This window comes from Saccopteryx leptura, chromosome 3, assembly GCF_036850995.1.
Source record: "Saccopteryx leptura isolate mSacLep1 chromosome 3, mSacLep1_pri_phased_curated, whole genome shotgun sequence".
In the NCBI taxonomy this organism is placed as follows: Eukaryota; Metazoa; Chordata; class Mammalia; order Chiroptera; family Emballonuridae; genus Saccopteryx; species Saccopteryx leptura.
The window spans coordinates 290,813,016-290,826,654 of record NC_089505.1 but is presented as its reverse complement, the minus strand read 5'-3'; the positions used below and the strand labels follow the sequence as shown (position 1 = coordinate 290,826,654).

Below are 13,639 nucleotides of genomic sequence, written 5' to 3'. Positions count from 1 at the left end.
TGTGGGCTACTTGTCTGTTGCTACTGCTCTTTTTGCTATTTGTGTTGGCATTTTTTTCTTTCTTTTTTTGTTTTTTATTTTTTCCAAAGTTGGAAATGAGGAGGCAGTCAGACAGACTCCTGCATGCGCCCGACCAGGATCCACCTGGCATGCCCATCAGGGGGCGATGCTCTGCCCATCTGGGGCAACGCTCTGCCACAATCAGAGCCATTCTAGCACCTGAGGCAGAGGCCACAGAGCCATCCTCAGCTGTGTTGGCATTTTCTATGCCTTAGCTGGGTCAGGTGTGAGAAGCCCTTCCTTAAGATACCACACTAACTACAGTTGTTAGGTCCTGAGCTGTTGCTCTCCATATCTGGCCACTGGATTTGTCAGCCCTGGACATCTCTGGCTGGAACTTGGTACAGACCAGTGGGGTCACTGCTTATTACTGGCCCTTAGCAACCTTCTTGGAGCCACAGGCGATCCAGAATTTGTGACTGCCTCTGCTGGGCCCAGATGAAGTTGTAAATATCAGCTGCACTCCTAGGCTGGCTTTTATCTACTCTTGGCCAGTGGGTGTGGCCTTTCTATTCCTGGGGTATGGTCTGTCTGCTGGCCCACCGCCACCACCACCTCCTCGGGTGCTCGGACACTGCACCACTGAGCATGTTGTGCAGGCTCACGGGCCACCATACAGGCTCTGCACAGGCCGCCTCGCCAGGTGCCACCACCGTGGGTGTGCAGGCTACCTCGCCAAGCTCCGCCCCCACTGGTGCATGGTTCTTGCTGGTGTCTGCCCCCACCGCCACGTGGGCCACCTCACTAGGTGCTGACCCAGCTGCTGTGAGCTTCAAGGCCACCGCTGCCACAGACAGGCTACCCACCCTTTGGAAGTTACTCAGCAGTATGGCAGAGCAGTGTAGACCAGACCTCAGCATTCATAACCTGTGTCCTTGATGCGCCTCCTGCTTCTAAGCAACTCTTTACTCTGACTGGAGCAGGAGAGCCCCTGGTGGATGGGGTAATTGCTTGCCTTTGCTGGTTTTGCTTCTCCCAGGAAAAATGACCACTTTAGATTTGGGGAGCAACTCAGCCCAGGCTTTAGGGTGGCTGTCTCCCACAGTCTCTCCCTGTGCCTCCGAGATTACACTCTCCTCTCGCAACTCCAGCCCTCTCAGGGCTCCCTGCTCCCAGAGCCCCAGGTAAGTGGCTGTGAACAACGTTTTCTGCTCAGTCCCTTTAAGATGGAGCCTCGGTCTGAGAGTTCTGTCTCCCTCTCACAAACAGTAACCTGGCTCTTTTCTCAGCTAAACACTGTCCGCATGCCTCCCCTAGTCTGTGGGGCTCTAGGCTGCGGTTCCAGTCCTGAGGTTGAGGACCCAAAACTCTCCGTGCAACCCACCCTGCTGTGAGAGTCCCTCCAGGCCGCCACTCTCTCCTGGGAATGGGGCAGCCCTTTCCATGTCTCCGCCTTTCCTACCAGTCTCAGTGTGGTTTCTTTGGTGATGCTTGGTTATAGATTCCTCTTAGTTTAGTCCAAAGTTGGTTTTTCAAGATGATTGTTCCCAAGTTAAGTTGTAATCCACTTTGGTTCTGGGAGGTAGGAGTTGTAACATCCACTTACTCCATTGTCATCTTCTCTCAATATTTGTTTTTAGGTGACATCGTTCACAGCCCATGATAGCAACAGGGTGACCTCAGTTCCTTAGCGATGTTTTCCCAGATCCAAAGTTAGCAGAAGAGAAAGTGTCTCTCTCTTGACAACTCAAGCAAGACAATGGCCAGTCTGTTTCTGGTAGTACTGGACTCACTGAGTAGACACTGTGCCCAGGAGAGGTGCCGCCTGTTTTCCCTGCCACAGAGGCCTGCCCAACCCTGGCACCCTGGGCCAAGAAAGGCAGAGAGAGTAGTTTCTCAGAAGCAAATTAGACATTACTATATTACCAAAGATACTGATAACCAAGAAGCGTATATCCATCAGAGGCAATTTAAAATAGGTTCAAGATAATGTAATTAAGGCACAGAAGTAAAGTAACATATGGTACGAACACCTGACTGCTGTGTGCCCACAAATTCTCTTTCTCTCTTTTGTTTCTGTTTATTCCCAGTTTTAGTGAGATGTGATGGACTGACATTAAATTGCAGATATTTAAAGTAAAAGTGGATGAGTTTTTATATGTGTATACTCCCACAAAACCATCACCACATCAAGATCAGAAGTAGATCTAGCCCCCAGAAAGTTTCCTGTGCCCTACACAACCATAGTCTGCTCTCTGTCACTGTAAATTTGTTTGCATTTTCTAGAACTGTACGGAAATGGAATCACACAGTAGGTAATCTTTTGTGTTTAGTCCCTCACTCAGGACAATTACTTTGCGTCCTGTCCGTGTCCTGCGTCTGTGCTGTGGATTCATGCTTGTTTTCAGTCACTAGGCTGGGGACATTTGGGGCGTTTTCAGTGTTTGACTATTATGAAGACAGATATCAACTGGGAAACCTTTATTTAAAATTGAAATTTTTTTATTTGATAATTGGTGAATTATGTCTGTATATAATGTTTACTGCAATACTTTTAAAAATGGTGATAAAATGTTTTCTTTTTCTTTTCCAGATACTGAGGAGAGCGGACAAAAATGGTAAGACCAAAAACCTACAATTTCTGTTTATTACCCTCTTACCTTCTATATTACCTTATAAAGAATAACAAGGAAAAAAGGATAACTCAAGAAATTGACACATAAAATGTCAGCTTCTTGTCTCAGGAAGTTCATGGCTCCAGGTACTCAGGAGAAGCCAAAATTTGACAGAAAGATAGAATTTATGCTTTTGGAGGTAGGAAGCATTCTAGCTCTGGTTTTTCCCTTTATCGCTTTAAATTAATTTTGTTGAGTGTCTTCTATGGGACAAACATTTGTGTGCATTATGTCTTTGAGTTAATAAGACACAGAGCTGAGATTTGGACCAGGTCTGTGTGGCCCCAAAGTCCTATTCTGCATCCTCTGAGGTGGCCCCTGCAGGCATGCGTCCCGAACTTCTCCCCACCCCTGGCTCTGCAGAGGCAGAGAAGAGCAAATGGCTCTGTCAGGAGCCGCAGTGTGTGTGGTGCCCACACAAGTCCTGAGCAGCATCTCAGCTCCTTTGCCTCACTACCACATGTATCTGCAGACTGCAGACCAGGGCATGTAGAGTTCACCTGCTGCAGTGGTGTGATGCACCTTGCAGCCACGTCCCCGAGAGGAGTTTCTAGACAAACTCAGGATGCAAGGTCCTTTCCTGTCCCTGGAACCCAGTTTCTTACTGATGAGGGGAGATTACAGGGAGCTCCAGGCCACACAGATGAAAGGTGTACATTGTAGTCTGGTCGCCAGTTAGCAGCTTGGTGAAGAAATGCTTGACTGATGTTTTACCTCTCCATGTGCAGGAAATGCAGAAATCCGAGGAGCAACAAGACAGTGTTGCAATTCCTGCTAATATTTACATAACTCTCTGCCCATCAGACTGTTTCTCAAACTAGGTGCAGTGATTAATTTATTATCAGGTCACAGGGGCTTTCATTTTCTCCTGAACCACTTGATTGGTTTGTAGGACAGAGGTAGTGATGCCGTCACTGCCTCCTCATCCCGGTTCCCGGCCTCACGCTGACACACCCAGCTCCAGAAGCACAGCAGGGTAGTCCGTCTGTCCAGACGCTCCTGCCTCCTGCCTTAGCAGCAGTGCACAGCTTAGGAATGTCTCCCGAGTCCCTGGTTTCTGGGCACTTGGTAGATTTTAAACTGGCCGCAGATTTAATGATCAGCTTCCAAAACTGTGTCTCAGAAGATGTGTTTTCAGGGATTGCATTTGAATTATTTAACCTTGTTGTATTTTAGGATTTAAAAATTTTGGGTTGAATATTTTGGGGTGACATTGGTTAATAAAATTATATAGCTTTAGGTGTACAAACTACACTACATCATCTGTATACTGTATTATGGTGTGCTCACCAGCCCAAGTCGCGTCTCCTTCCATCACCATTGATCCCCCTTTACCCTCTTCTTCCTGCCCCACCCTCTTCTCTCTTGTAATCCGCACACTGCTGTCTGTGTCTGTGAGTGTTTGTTAAGTTGCTTAGTCCTTTCGCCTTTGTCACCCAGCCCCCCAGCCTCATCCCCCACGGCCGCTGTCAGTCTCGTCTCCATAGCTACGAGCCTGTTTCTGTTCTGTCAGTTTATTTTGTTCATTAAATTCCACCAATTTCAGGGTATTTTTTCACTGCTTAAAAGAAAAGTAAGAATAGGTAACCACTTAATTAAATTATTTTAATGAATATATTCAATACAATTTAGAGGAAAAAATTCTTCGGAAAGTAACAGGTCAACATATTTTTAGTTATATGAGCACTGATGCATAACACAAACCCTATTCTCCCAAACCACCTGTAGAAAACACGAGAGCTAGATAGACTAGTGTTAAGGAAATGAATTTATTGAGTTGACTATTGAGTTAAGTGTGTTAGAGTTCAAGGTCTAACATGAATAAACTTAACTTCATTTTACCAGGTTGATAACATGTTGAGTTAATTTTTAATATGTTAAAGTATTTTATGTAATTCTATACAATTTTCTTATTTTATTATATAAATATATATCTTTAAACTTTTATCTTAGAACCCTTTTATATTTGCAGAAAAACTGTATAACTTATACAGAACATTCTCATACACCTCCCATCCAGTTTCCCTTATTATTGACATTTTATAGTAGTGAGAGCTGTTTAGCACTTCCTTACATCACACTCATCCTTTATAATCCGTGCCCCTTCCTACAATCAGATACTTCCCAAGGAGCCCTGGCCCTCTTTGCTGGAGCATGATATTAGAAGCCAAGATCTGGGTGGCAGGTGTGCTCATTGTCACTGGGATGTCACTGTTGTGTCTAACCTCCCTCAGGTGACAAAGCAGGGAATGAATAGTACGCACTACTCCACATATCTGCACAGTTCTATCACAGTTTGTATTTGTACCACATGTTCCTATGTTATGCTAAACCCCGGCCTCACGCTGACACTCAGCTCCAAAAGCACAGCAGGGTAGTCCGTCTGTCCGCACGCGCCTGCCTCCTGTCTTAGCAGCTGTGTTCATACTGATGGCGCAGAATCTGAACCGTTACCACATGGATTATTCTCCCTCCTCCCTAGTTTATCGGTAACCTGTCATTCTCCATCATGTACAGACTGTTCAATCCCAGTGCACACGTGTGGTACTCAAATGTTTAACTTGTAGCCTCGGGAGCAGTGTTACCAACTCCAGCATAGTGTTCTGCACAGCTTCCTTTGCCTCTGAGCACAAGTGTGTACACTGCTGTTACATGCCATCACATGGCTGCACATTAGCTCTCCAGACCGCTCACACTGCATGACTGAGACTGTACCCTGGACCAACATCTCATATCCGCCCGCCCCCCAGCCTCTGGTCACCATCGGCTATGGGTTCCAGTACGTGAACTCTTTGACTGAGTGCCCTGATCTCGCTTCTCAATTTCCAGCCCATATTAGTTGTTGCCTTCTGGCTTCATGGTTGGCACCCCATGCCCGGGTACCTTCCTTTTCACAGATCTGCTCCCACTAACCCCATTTTTCATTTGTGTCTCAACTGAAACATAACTTCCTCTAGGAAGCTCTTGTGTGTCCTTGTATCTGGACTGGCTTGTTTTTCTCCCTGCGTCACCCTGTATCCTTAGAATCACCCTCATCACACACATTTAGCTGTTTTCTGGGTCCTGCATCACAATTAAAAGATCCATGGAGCTTGTCTTCTTATATCCTTAGCACAAAACAGTGGTTGGCACATAGTAAGATCTTGATAAATATCTGACGAGAGAATGGGTGAAATGCCGTACTAGTAACTGGTGAGTCCGTGTTTAAAACCCTGGGTTTTCTCTGTTCTGCAATGGCTCTGCACCATGGCACTCAGCTGCCTCCATCTCAAAAGTCAGTGGAGCTTAGAGTTCAAGGCCAGAACAATTTGAAAATCCATCAGACAGGAGCAGCCATGCTCTGGACAGATACAGGCAAAGTATGAAATTCTAACACACAAAACTGAAAAGCCTGTGCCCTTTGTGGTAAAAGTTAAGAGTTATTGTTAGAGGACGTCAGCCATCACCAGCTTTGGCCATGCTGTGAGCCAGCCCAGGGTAAATCCAGGTTTAACTATGTTGTTCCATTTTGAAAGAAAAGATCAGCAGGAAAATTGAAGTTGAAATAAACCATTTTAATGAAAACATAGAATTGCTTTGTTAATGCAGAACCACACTAGAAGGGGATATTTTTTCTCTGTTTCCTTTTAAAAATTTTAATACTTTGTTTAACATTAACGCACTGTAATGTCTAGAACTATTCCAGGATATCTCTGCCGTTGCTCACTTAAATGTGCAACAGCCGGAATTGAAGGCTCTGGGAGCCGTGCATGTGGTAAAGACAGCTTTTAAAACATACTTTCCATCCTTCAAGTCAGGATTGCAATTCAATACCTCATTTTTATTTTTATATTTTTTCCAATACGAATTAGAGAGAAAGGTTTTCAGCTCCCACGGAAGCCTCACAGGCTTTGTTACACAGAGCTCTCTTACCTGAGCTCACTGCCCCGCATGAATTATAAATCAGTTACGCAACCGCCTGTCCACGGGCTTCTCACACAGCCAGTCCTGTGAGCCCGGGCAGCTCCAAGCCGTTAAATACTCACTGAGGAAATCATACTCCACCATGAGTATGTATTTGTTACGTTTGTTACGCCTCACCATGCTGTAGTTGGAAATGATGGGTTTCTGTTTTTCTTCTTTCATCCTTTCTTCAAATAGATAGAACGGTCTTTTCTTTCTTTGACTTACTCTGCATCCAATTCCCCAAGGTGGCAACTTCGTTCTCATTGCAGTAAGGAGGTGCACAGTGGAAATATTGTACTAAATAAGTCTGGTCTGGGATAAACATTAGGTTACATGAGACTCATGTTGAAAGTAGACTTTAGAGACATAACATTAAAAATAGCCCATCCAAAATCAGCAACAGAAAATTAGGCAGTTGATGAGCCTGGTGGATTGTGCTTTGCTTTCTCATGGCTGCCGTGGGTTTGACTGGCTGAGCTGGGATCTAGAGGCCCCCAGACTCGATACAGATCAGGATCTGCACAGCCCGAGGTGATGTCTGATTGGTTAGCAAAAATTGACTAGAAGATTGGTTTAATACAACTATGAAGTTAAAAAGCAAAAAGCAATCTAAAAAAAATATTTTTTTTTTGTGACAGAGACAGAGAGACAGAGAGAGGGACAAACAGACAGAAAGTGAGAGAGATGAGAAGCATCAAGTCTTTGTTGCAGCACCCTAGTTGTTCATTGATTGCTTTCTCATATGTGCCTTGATGGAGGGGGGCAGCTATAGCAGAGCGAATGACCCCTTGCTCAAGCCAGCAACCTTGGGCTCAAGCAGCGACTTTGGGCTTCAAGCCAGCGACCTTTGGGCTCAAGCAAGTGACTATGGGGTCATGTCTATGATCCCACACTCAAGCCAGCAACCCTGTGCTCAAGCTGGTGAGCCTGCACTCAAGCTGGCGACCTCGGGGTTTCAAACCTTGGTCCTCTGCATCCCAGTCCAACTCTCTATCCACTGTGCCACTGCCTGGTCAGGCAATCTAAAAACCCTCAAGGCCTTTATACAGTAATTTTATTTTGAAAACAAGGACTTTTTAAAAATGTTATAGGCCCTGGAAGTTGGCTCAGTAGATAGAGTGTTGGCTTGGTGTATGGACATCCCAGGTTTGATTCCCAGTCAGGGCACACAAGAGAAGTGACCATCTGCTTCTCTCCCCCTCCACCTCCCCTTTTTTCTCTCTTCCCCTCACACAGCCAGTTGGTTCAAGCATTGGCCCCAAGTGCTGAGGATGGCTCAATTGGTCCCAGCAGGTCAGCCTCAGAAGCTAAAAATAGCTCCGTTGATTCGAGCATTGGCCACAGACAAGGTTGCTGGGCAAATCTCAGTTTGGGATGCATGCAGGAGTCTGTTTCACTATCTCCTCTCCTCTCACACAGAAAAATAAATTATTACAGGCTTTACGTCCCTGTCTGAAATATTAAGTAACTCCTTGATTAGGCCTGCTATGTCCTTTGCCATGATAACTCTCAAGCATTAGTGTACAGAGGAATCAAACAGGCTGTTTAAAACCTTGACTCTTGTCTGCCCACCCTCCGTGCCTTCTGTGGTTTTTGTACTCTCTGGTTGGGTCCAGGAACCTGCATTTTAACAGAACTCCAAGTGGTACTTGTCTTTCTCTGTCAGACTTATTTCACTGAGCCCAATACCCTTTAGGTCCATCCGTGTTGTCTCAAGTGGGAAGATTTCATTCTTTTTAATGGCCAAGTAATATTCTACTCTATATATGTATCACTTCTTCTTCATCTACTGGTCTATTGATGGAAACTTGGGATACTTCCAGATCTTGGCTATTGTAAATAACACTGCAGTAAACATAGGGGTGCATATATCTTTTCGAATTAATGTTTTGGATTTCTTCGAATAAATACTCAAAAATGGGATTGCTGGGTCATAAGGTAGTTCTATTTTTAATTTTTTGAGGAACTTCCATATGGTTTTGATTTCACTATATACGGAATCTAAAGAATAAAATAAATGAACAAACAAAGAAAAACAGACTCATAGGCACAGAGAACAAAATGATTGTTGCTAGATGGGAGGGGTGTTGAGAGGATGAATATAAAAGATGAAGAGAGCCCTGGCTGGTTGGCTCAGTGGTAGAGCGTCAGCCTGGCGTGCGGAAGTCCCGGGTTCGATTCCCGGCCAGAGCACACAGGAGAGGTGCCCATCTGCTTCTCCACCCCTCCCCCTCTCCTTCCTCTCTGTCTCTCTCTTCCCCTCCCGCAACCGAGGCTCCATTGGAGCAAGGATGGCCCGGGCGCTGGGGATGGCTCCATAGCCTCTGCCTCAGGCGCTCGAGTGGCTCTGGTCACAACAGAGAGACATCCCAGATGGGCAGAGCATCGCCCCCTGGTGGGCATGCCGGGTGGATCCCGGTCGGGCACATGCGGGAGTCTGTCTGACTGCCTCCCCGTTTCCAGCTTCAGAAAAATACCAAAAAAAAAAAAAAAAAGATGAAGAGATTAAGAAGTACAAACTGGAAGAAAATAAAAAGAAGTACAAACAGTACAAACTGGTTGTTACAGAACCGTCACGGGGATGTCAAGTGCAGCATAGGGACTATAGTCAATAATACTGTAATAACTACATGTGGTACCAGGTGGGTCCTGGACTTATGGGGGAACACTTCATAAGTTATATAAGTGCCTAGTCACTATACCTGAAACTAATACAAAATAATACTGAATGTGAGCTGTACTTGAAAATAAAAAAAGAGAACTCCAGATGGTCTATGAACCATATTTGGAGAAAAATAAATACTCTAAGTAAACCTGGAAGATCCAACCCTGTTGCATCATATCATCTTCTCAAACACAAGTTCTACTTGGCTCAGTGCATGTTGTTGGCGGGGCCGTGCCACAGAAGAGTGACCCTGGGCCAGTCCCCTTGTCCTCAGCCCTCAGTGGCCTCTTAGTAAACGTGGAAGAGCGTGTCCCCACTGTCGTTTGGAGATGTATCTGAAGTGACAGGTGAGCCTGCTCCACACAGAGAAGAGGGCTCTCCTCCCCGGGGCCCCCTGCGCTGTGTCTGCTGCAGAACATCTCCCATCATTGTTAATGTGTTCCTTCCATCTCTGCTTACTACGCTACCTGTCACTCAAAGTCGAACGCAGGTGTTAATGAAACTCCTCATCCCCAAACGAAACCCCTCTTACTCCCTGGAGTCCTCTGCGTGGTCTGTGTCTCCCTCTACTCCTGCTGGGCTGGACCATGTCTGCACATCTCTTTTATCAGACACCTGCCTCTGTTATATGCTCGTGTCCCACAGCAGGGAAGTGTGCTTGCCTCACGACATGTTCATTTATTTAAAAGGTAAAAGAATGAACCATTTGTTGGACTATAATAATGATTTTGATAGCCGCCTATTAGCACCGATTCATCCAAAAAAGTAATCAAACATCTACTTATTCTCAGCCTGCTAGGTCCCATGTGTGAGGGCGACGTAAATAGTTGACTCTGTCTCGGGCTTTTACATGGTTGTGTGGATATCTTGTGGGTAAAGCTGGTTAAATTGCTTGTCAACCATTAACTGTTTGCTGTATGAATAAATTAATCAAAAATACCCATAGCCATGTAGACATGTTTCATCGGGGTGTAGACTTCTGCAGTCTATGCAGTAACAGACAATTGTTTTTTCTCACACCTAGAATTGGTTTTCTTTTTTGAATATATGTGTGTGCTGGCACAAATAAACATCCACAAGATTTTGAGCAATGTTCTAAAAATGGAAAGCTAGAACAATGTGCAAAGTTAAAATGGCTTGCTTCTCTTCTGTTTGTTCTCATGGTTTTAGATGATGGGAAACTGTCCTTTGAAGAATTTAAAGCATATTTTGCAGACGGTGTTCTGAGTGGAGAAGAACTGCGTGAGCTCTTCCACACCATCGACACACATCACACCAAGTAAGGGGCTTCTCCTCCTCAGCTCTGCATGCAAGGGAGAGAGCGGGTGGTGCCACTGATGGGTCAGGATGCTCCCTTGTGCTCACCCTGCAGCTCTGGGGTGGCCCCTCTGCAATACCTGAAGTGCTCTGAAAACCTGAATATTGAATTGAAAACAGCCATCTTCTGTAGGGTGCTTTCCTTGCGTAGTGTTAGAGTGTGCAGAATATAAAACAAACCATGCATTATAAGTAATTTTATTATTAGTCAAATTGTACCTTGCTTCTTATGCTTCCTCTCAGTTTGCTTCATTTAAAATTGTCCTCTGTGAAGAGGGAATTAGAGGCCATCTGTGGACAGCTCAGGTGTGCGGAGCTCCAAGTCACTGCTACCCGAGGGGCAAGGACGCAGGATGTAGGCTTCTCTCTGGGTTAGCGACGTGAGCAGCAGTCTATCTGCTCTGTTCACTCACCAGCATAGACCCCCTCTTTTGCATTAGCATAGCAGGTGTCAGTTTCTGTTTATATTCTTTCTATACTTAATATAAATACTGAGTACCTTAGGATGTCTGCAAAATTGATTTTGGGAAATGAACCAAACCACATTACCTGTGACAGTCGTGATTACAGAACTGCAACGTAGACACCTACCGTTTCTGCCCGGCGCCCAGCCCTGAGTCCGCTGCTCCACCAGCCGCCGCGGAGCCCAGCACAGCGCGGCCTTGCCCCCAGGCAGCAAGCCAGCGCCCCGGCAGAGCGCTCTCGGGCTGCGCCAACTCAGACATTTCTGGCAGGACACTAATAAGAAAAGGGAAAAGATTAAGTTTGTGTTATTCAAGCAGATGGATATTTTAAAAAACAATTAGTTTGTAATCGACTTCTGTTGGGGCATCAAATCTCCTGTGAAGTAACTTCAGGTTTTGTGTAGCAGACAAGTGTGTCAGGGAGAGAGGTTCTATTCTGGTAAAGTCTGTGCACAGCAAGTCCCTGGTTGGCGCTGATGGAATAACACAGGACCACCCATCGTATATGGAGCAGCAGACCACAGCCTGGTCACTTCAAAATAACACCGTAAATGCTGGGATTGGATGTGCATGGAGGAGCTGATTCTTTTTTTCTTTCTCTTTCTCATGGGAGTGTATGTGTCTTTGTGTATGAATATTTTCAAGTTTTTTGAGTAGATACCCAGTAGAGGAATTGCTGGATCATATGGTAGTTCTACTTTTAATTTTTTGAAAAACTACCATACTGTCTTCCATAATGACTTTGCCAGTTTACATTCCCACCAGCAGTGAATGAGGGTTCCTTTTTCTCCACAGCCTCTCCAACACTTGTTATTACCTGTCTTGTTGATATCAGCCAATCTAACAGGTGTAAGGTGGTATCTCATTGCAGTTTTGATTTGTATCTCTCTAATAGCTAATGAAGATGAGCATCTTTTCATATATCTGTTATAGGCTATTTATATGTCTTCTTGGGAGAAGTATCTGTTCAGGTCCTCTCCTCATTTTTTTTTTTTGACAGACACAGAGAGAGAATCAGAGAGAGGGACAGATAGGGACAGACAGACAGGAAGAGAGAGAGATGAGAAGCATCAATTCTTTGTTGCAGCTCCTTAGTTGTTGAGTGATTGCTTTCTCATATGTGCCTTGACTGGAGGGGGTGGCTACAGCAGACCAAGTGACCCTTTGCTTAAGCCAGTGACCTTGGGCTTCAAGCCAGCAACCTTTGGGCTCAAGCCGGTGACCATGGGGTCATGTCTATGATCCTATCATGACTGGTGAGCCTCTGCTCAAGCCAGATGAGCCCATGCTCAAGTCGGTGACCTCGGGGCTTTGAACCTGGGTCCTCTGCATCCCAGTTCAATGCTCTATCCTCTGTGCCACCACTGGGTCAGGCCTCATTTTTTAATTGGATTGTTTGCTAGTTGTTTGTTGTTGAACTTTGTGAGTTCTTTATCTACTTTGTATATTAACCCCTTTAGACGCTGATTCTTAATGGGGGAATAGAAATCAGTTGGGTAAAGAAGACCTGGGGGAACATTCCTATCGGAGGGGAAAACATAACACCTGGAGGCTCAGGTCAGAGGGAATGACAGTATCACCACAATGTCCGCTGGAAGGGGGACAGGTCTGAAAGGAAGGTGCTATCCCAAGCTTACAGAGTGCTTCAGCCTAACCTACAGTCCAGGGGAGCCCTTGAGAAGGCACCGCCCCCCCCCCCCCCCGGCAGCATCTTTGTGCGTCACAGAGCTCTGCTCCAGGATAAGCTTGCAGGGAAGTGAGGAAGGTGAGGGGTTAGCTGAATTCTTACATTACTGTGGGGAACAGTGCTTGTGAGGAAGAAGGAAAGCCACTGGTCCAGAGGAGCAGTACTCGGGGGAGGAGGCTGCTCCTCCCTCTGGCAAGCTGTGCGCTCCTGCCTCACTATCGTGATCATTAAAGTTCAAGAGTCTCTGGGTTTGGAACAACATGGCAGTTGTAGTTGTAGAATTAGGTTTCTTCTTTCTGGGTCAGATACACCTAACCTTTCTTTTACTTAAAGAAAATGTTAATATCTTAGCTATTTAAATTAGCCTTATTGCATCCTTCCAGCTTTATGAAAGGTTTTTAAACACATTTTTTTCTCTCACATTTTGTAAAAGTAGTCACTTGGGTAAAGAGGCACAGCCATTCTTGTAAAAGAATACTTAAAAGTCCTTAAGTTTGAAAGAAAAAACAGCACTTAATCTAAAGCTTTGGTAGCTTAAACGTTGAAACCATCACACAACCAGGCAACATGACTCAGTGGAAGGCAGAGCATGAGGTCCTCAGGGGCTCCTGTGTTCTAACAAAAGCGCCCTGCTCCTCAGAAAGCCAGCTCTTCTACGCTCCTCAGTCAGTCAGCAGGGAAACATGAGTATGTCAGCATGAATCCTGTGGTGTAGCAACACCCAGGCAAGGAAGGATCCCTGAAGACCACGTGATTCTCCCATGCAGGGTTCCCTGCATCCCAGATTGCTGGATGCCAGATGATGCCCAGATGGTGGCCCAGATGAGTGTGAACACGGAGGTTCCTGGCCACATGGGGACCGTGAATGAGACAGATGACTGATGTC

At 45.5% G+C, this 13,639-nt stretch overlaps 1 protein-coding gene across 2 annotated transcripts in view; it reads left to right on the top strand.

Moving 5' to 3' along the window:
- The window catches only part of NECAB1 (N-terminal EF-hand calcium binding protein 1), a 110,238-nt gene that overhangs the window by 12,145 nt on the left and 84,454 nt on the right, over positions 1-13,639 (top strand). For both annotated transcript variants that reach the window (XM_066378759.1, XM_066378758.1), the window contains exons 2-3: positions 2,594-2,618; positions 10,456-10,564. In XM_066378759.1, the coding sequence (XP_066234856.1) occupies positions 2,594-2,618; positions 10,456-10,564 (134 nt within the window). The remainder of the gene's footprint in view (positions 1-2,593; positions 2,619-10,455; positions 10,565-13,639) is intronic.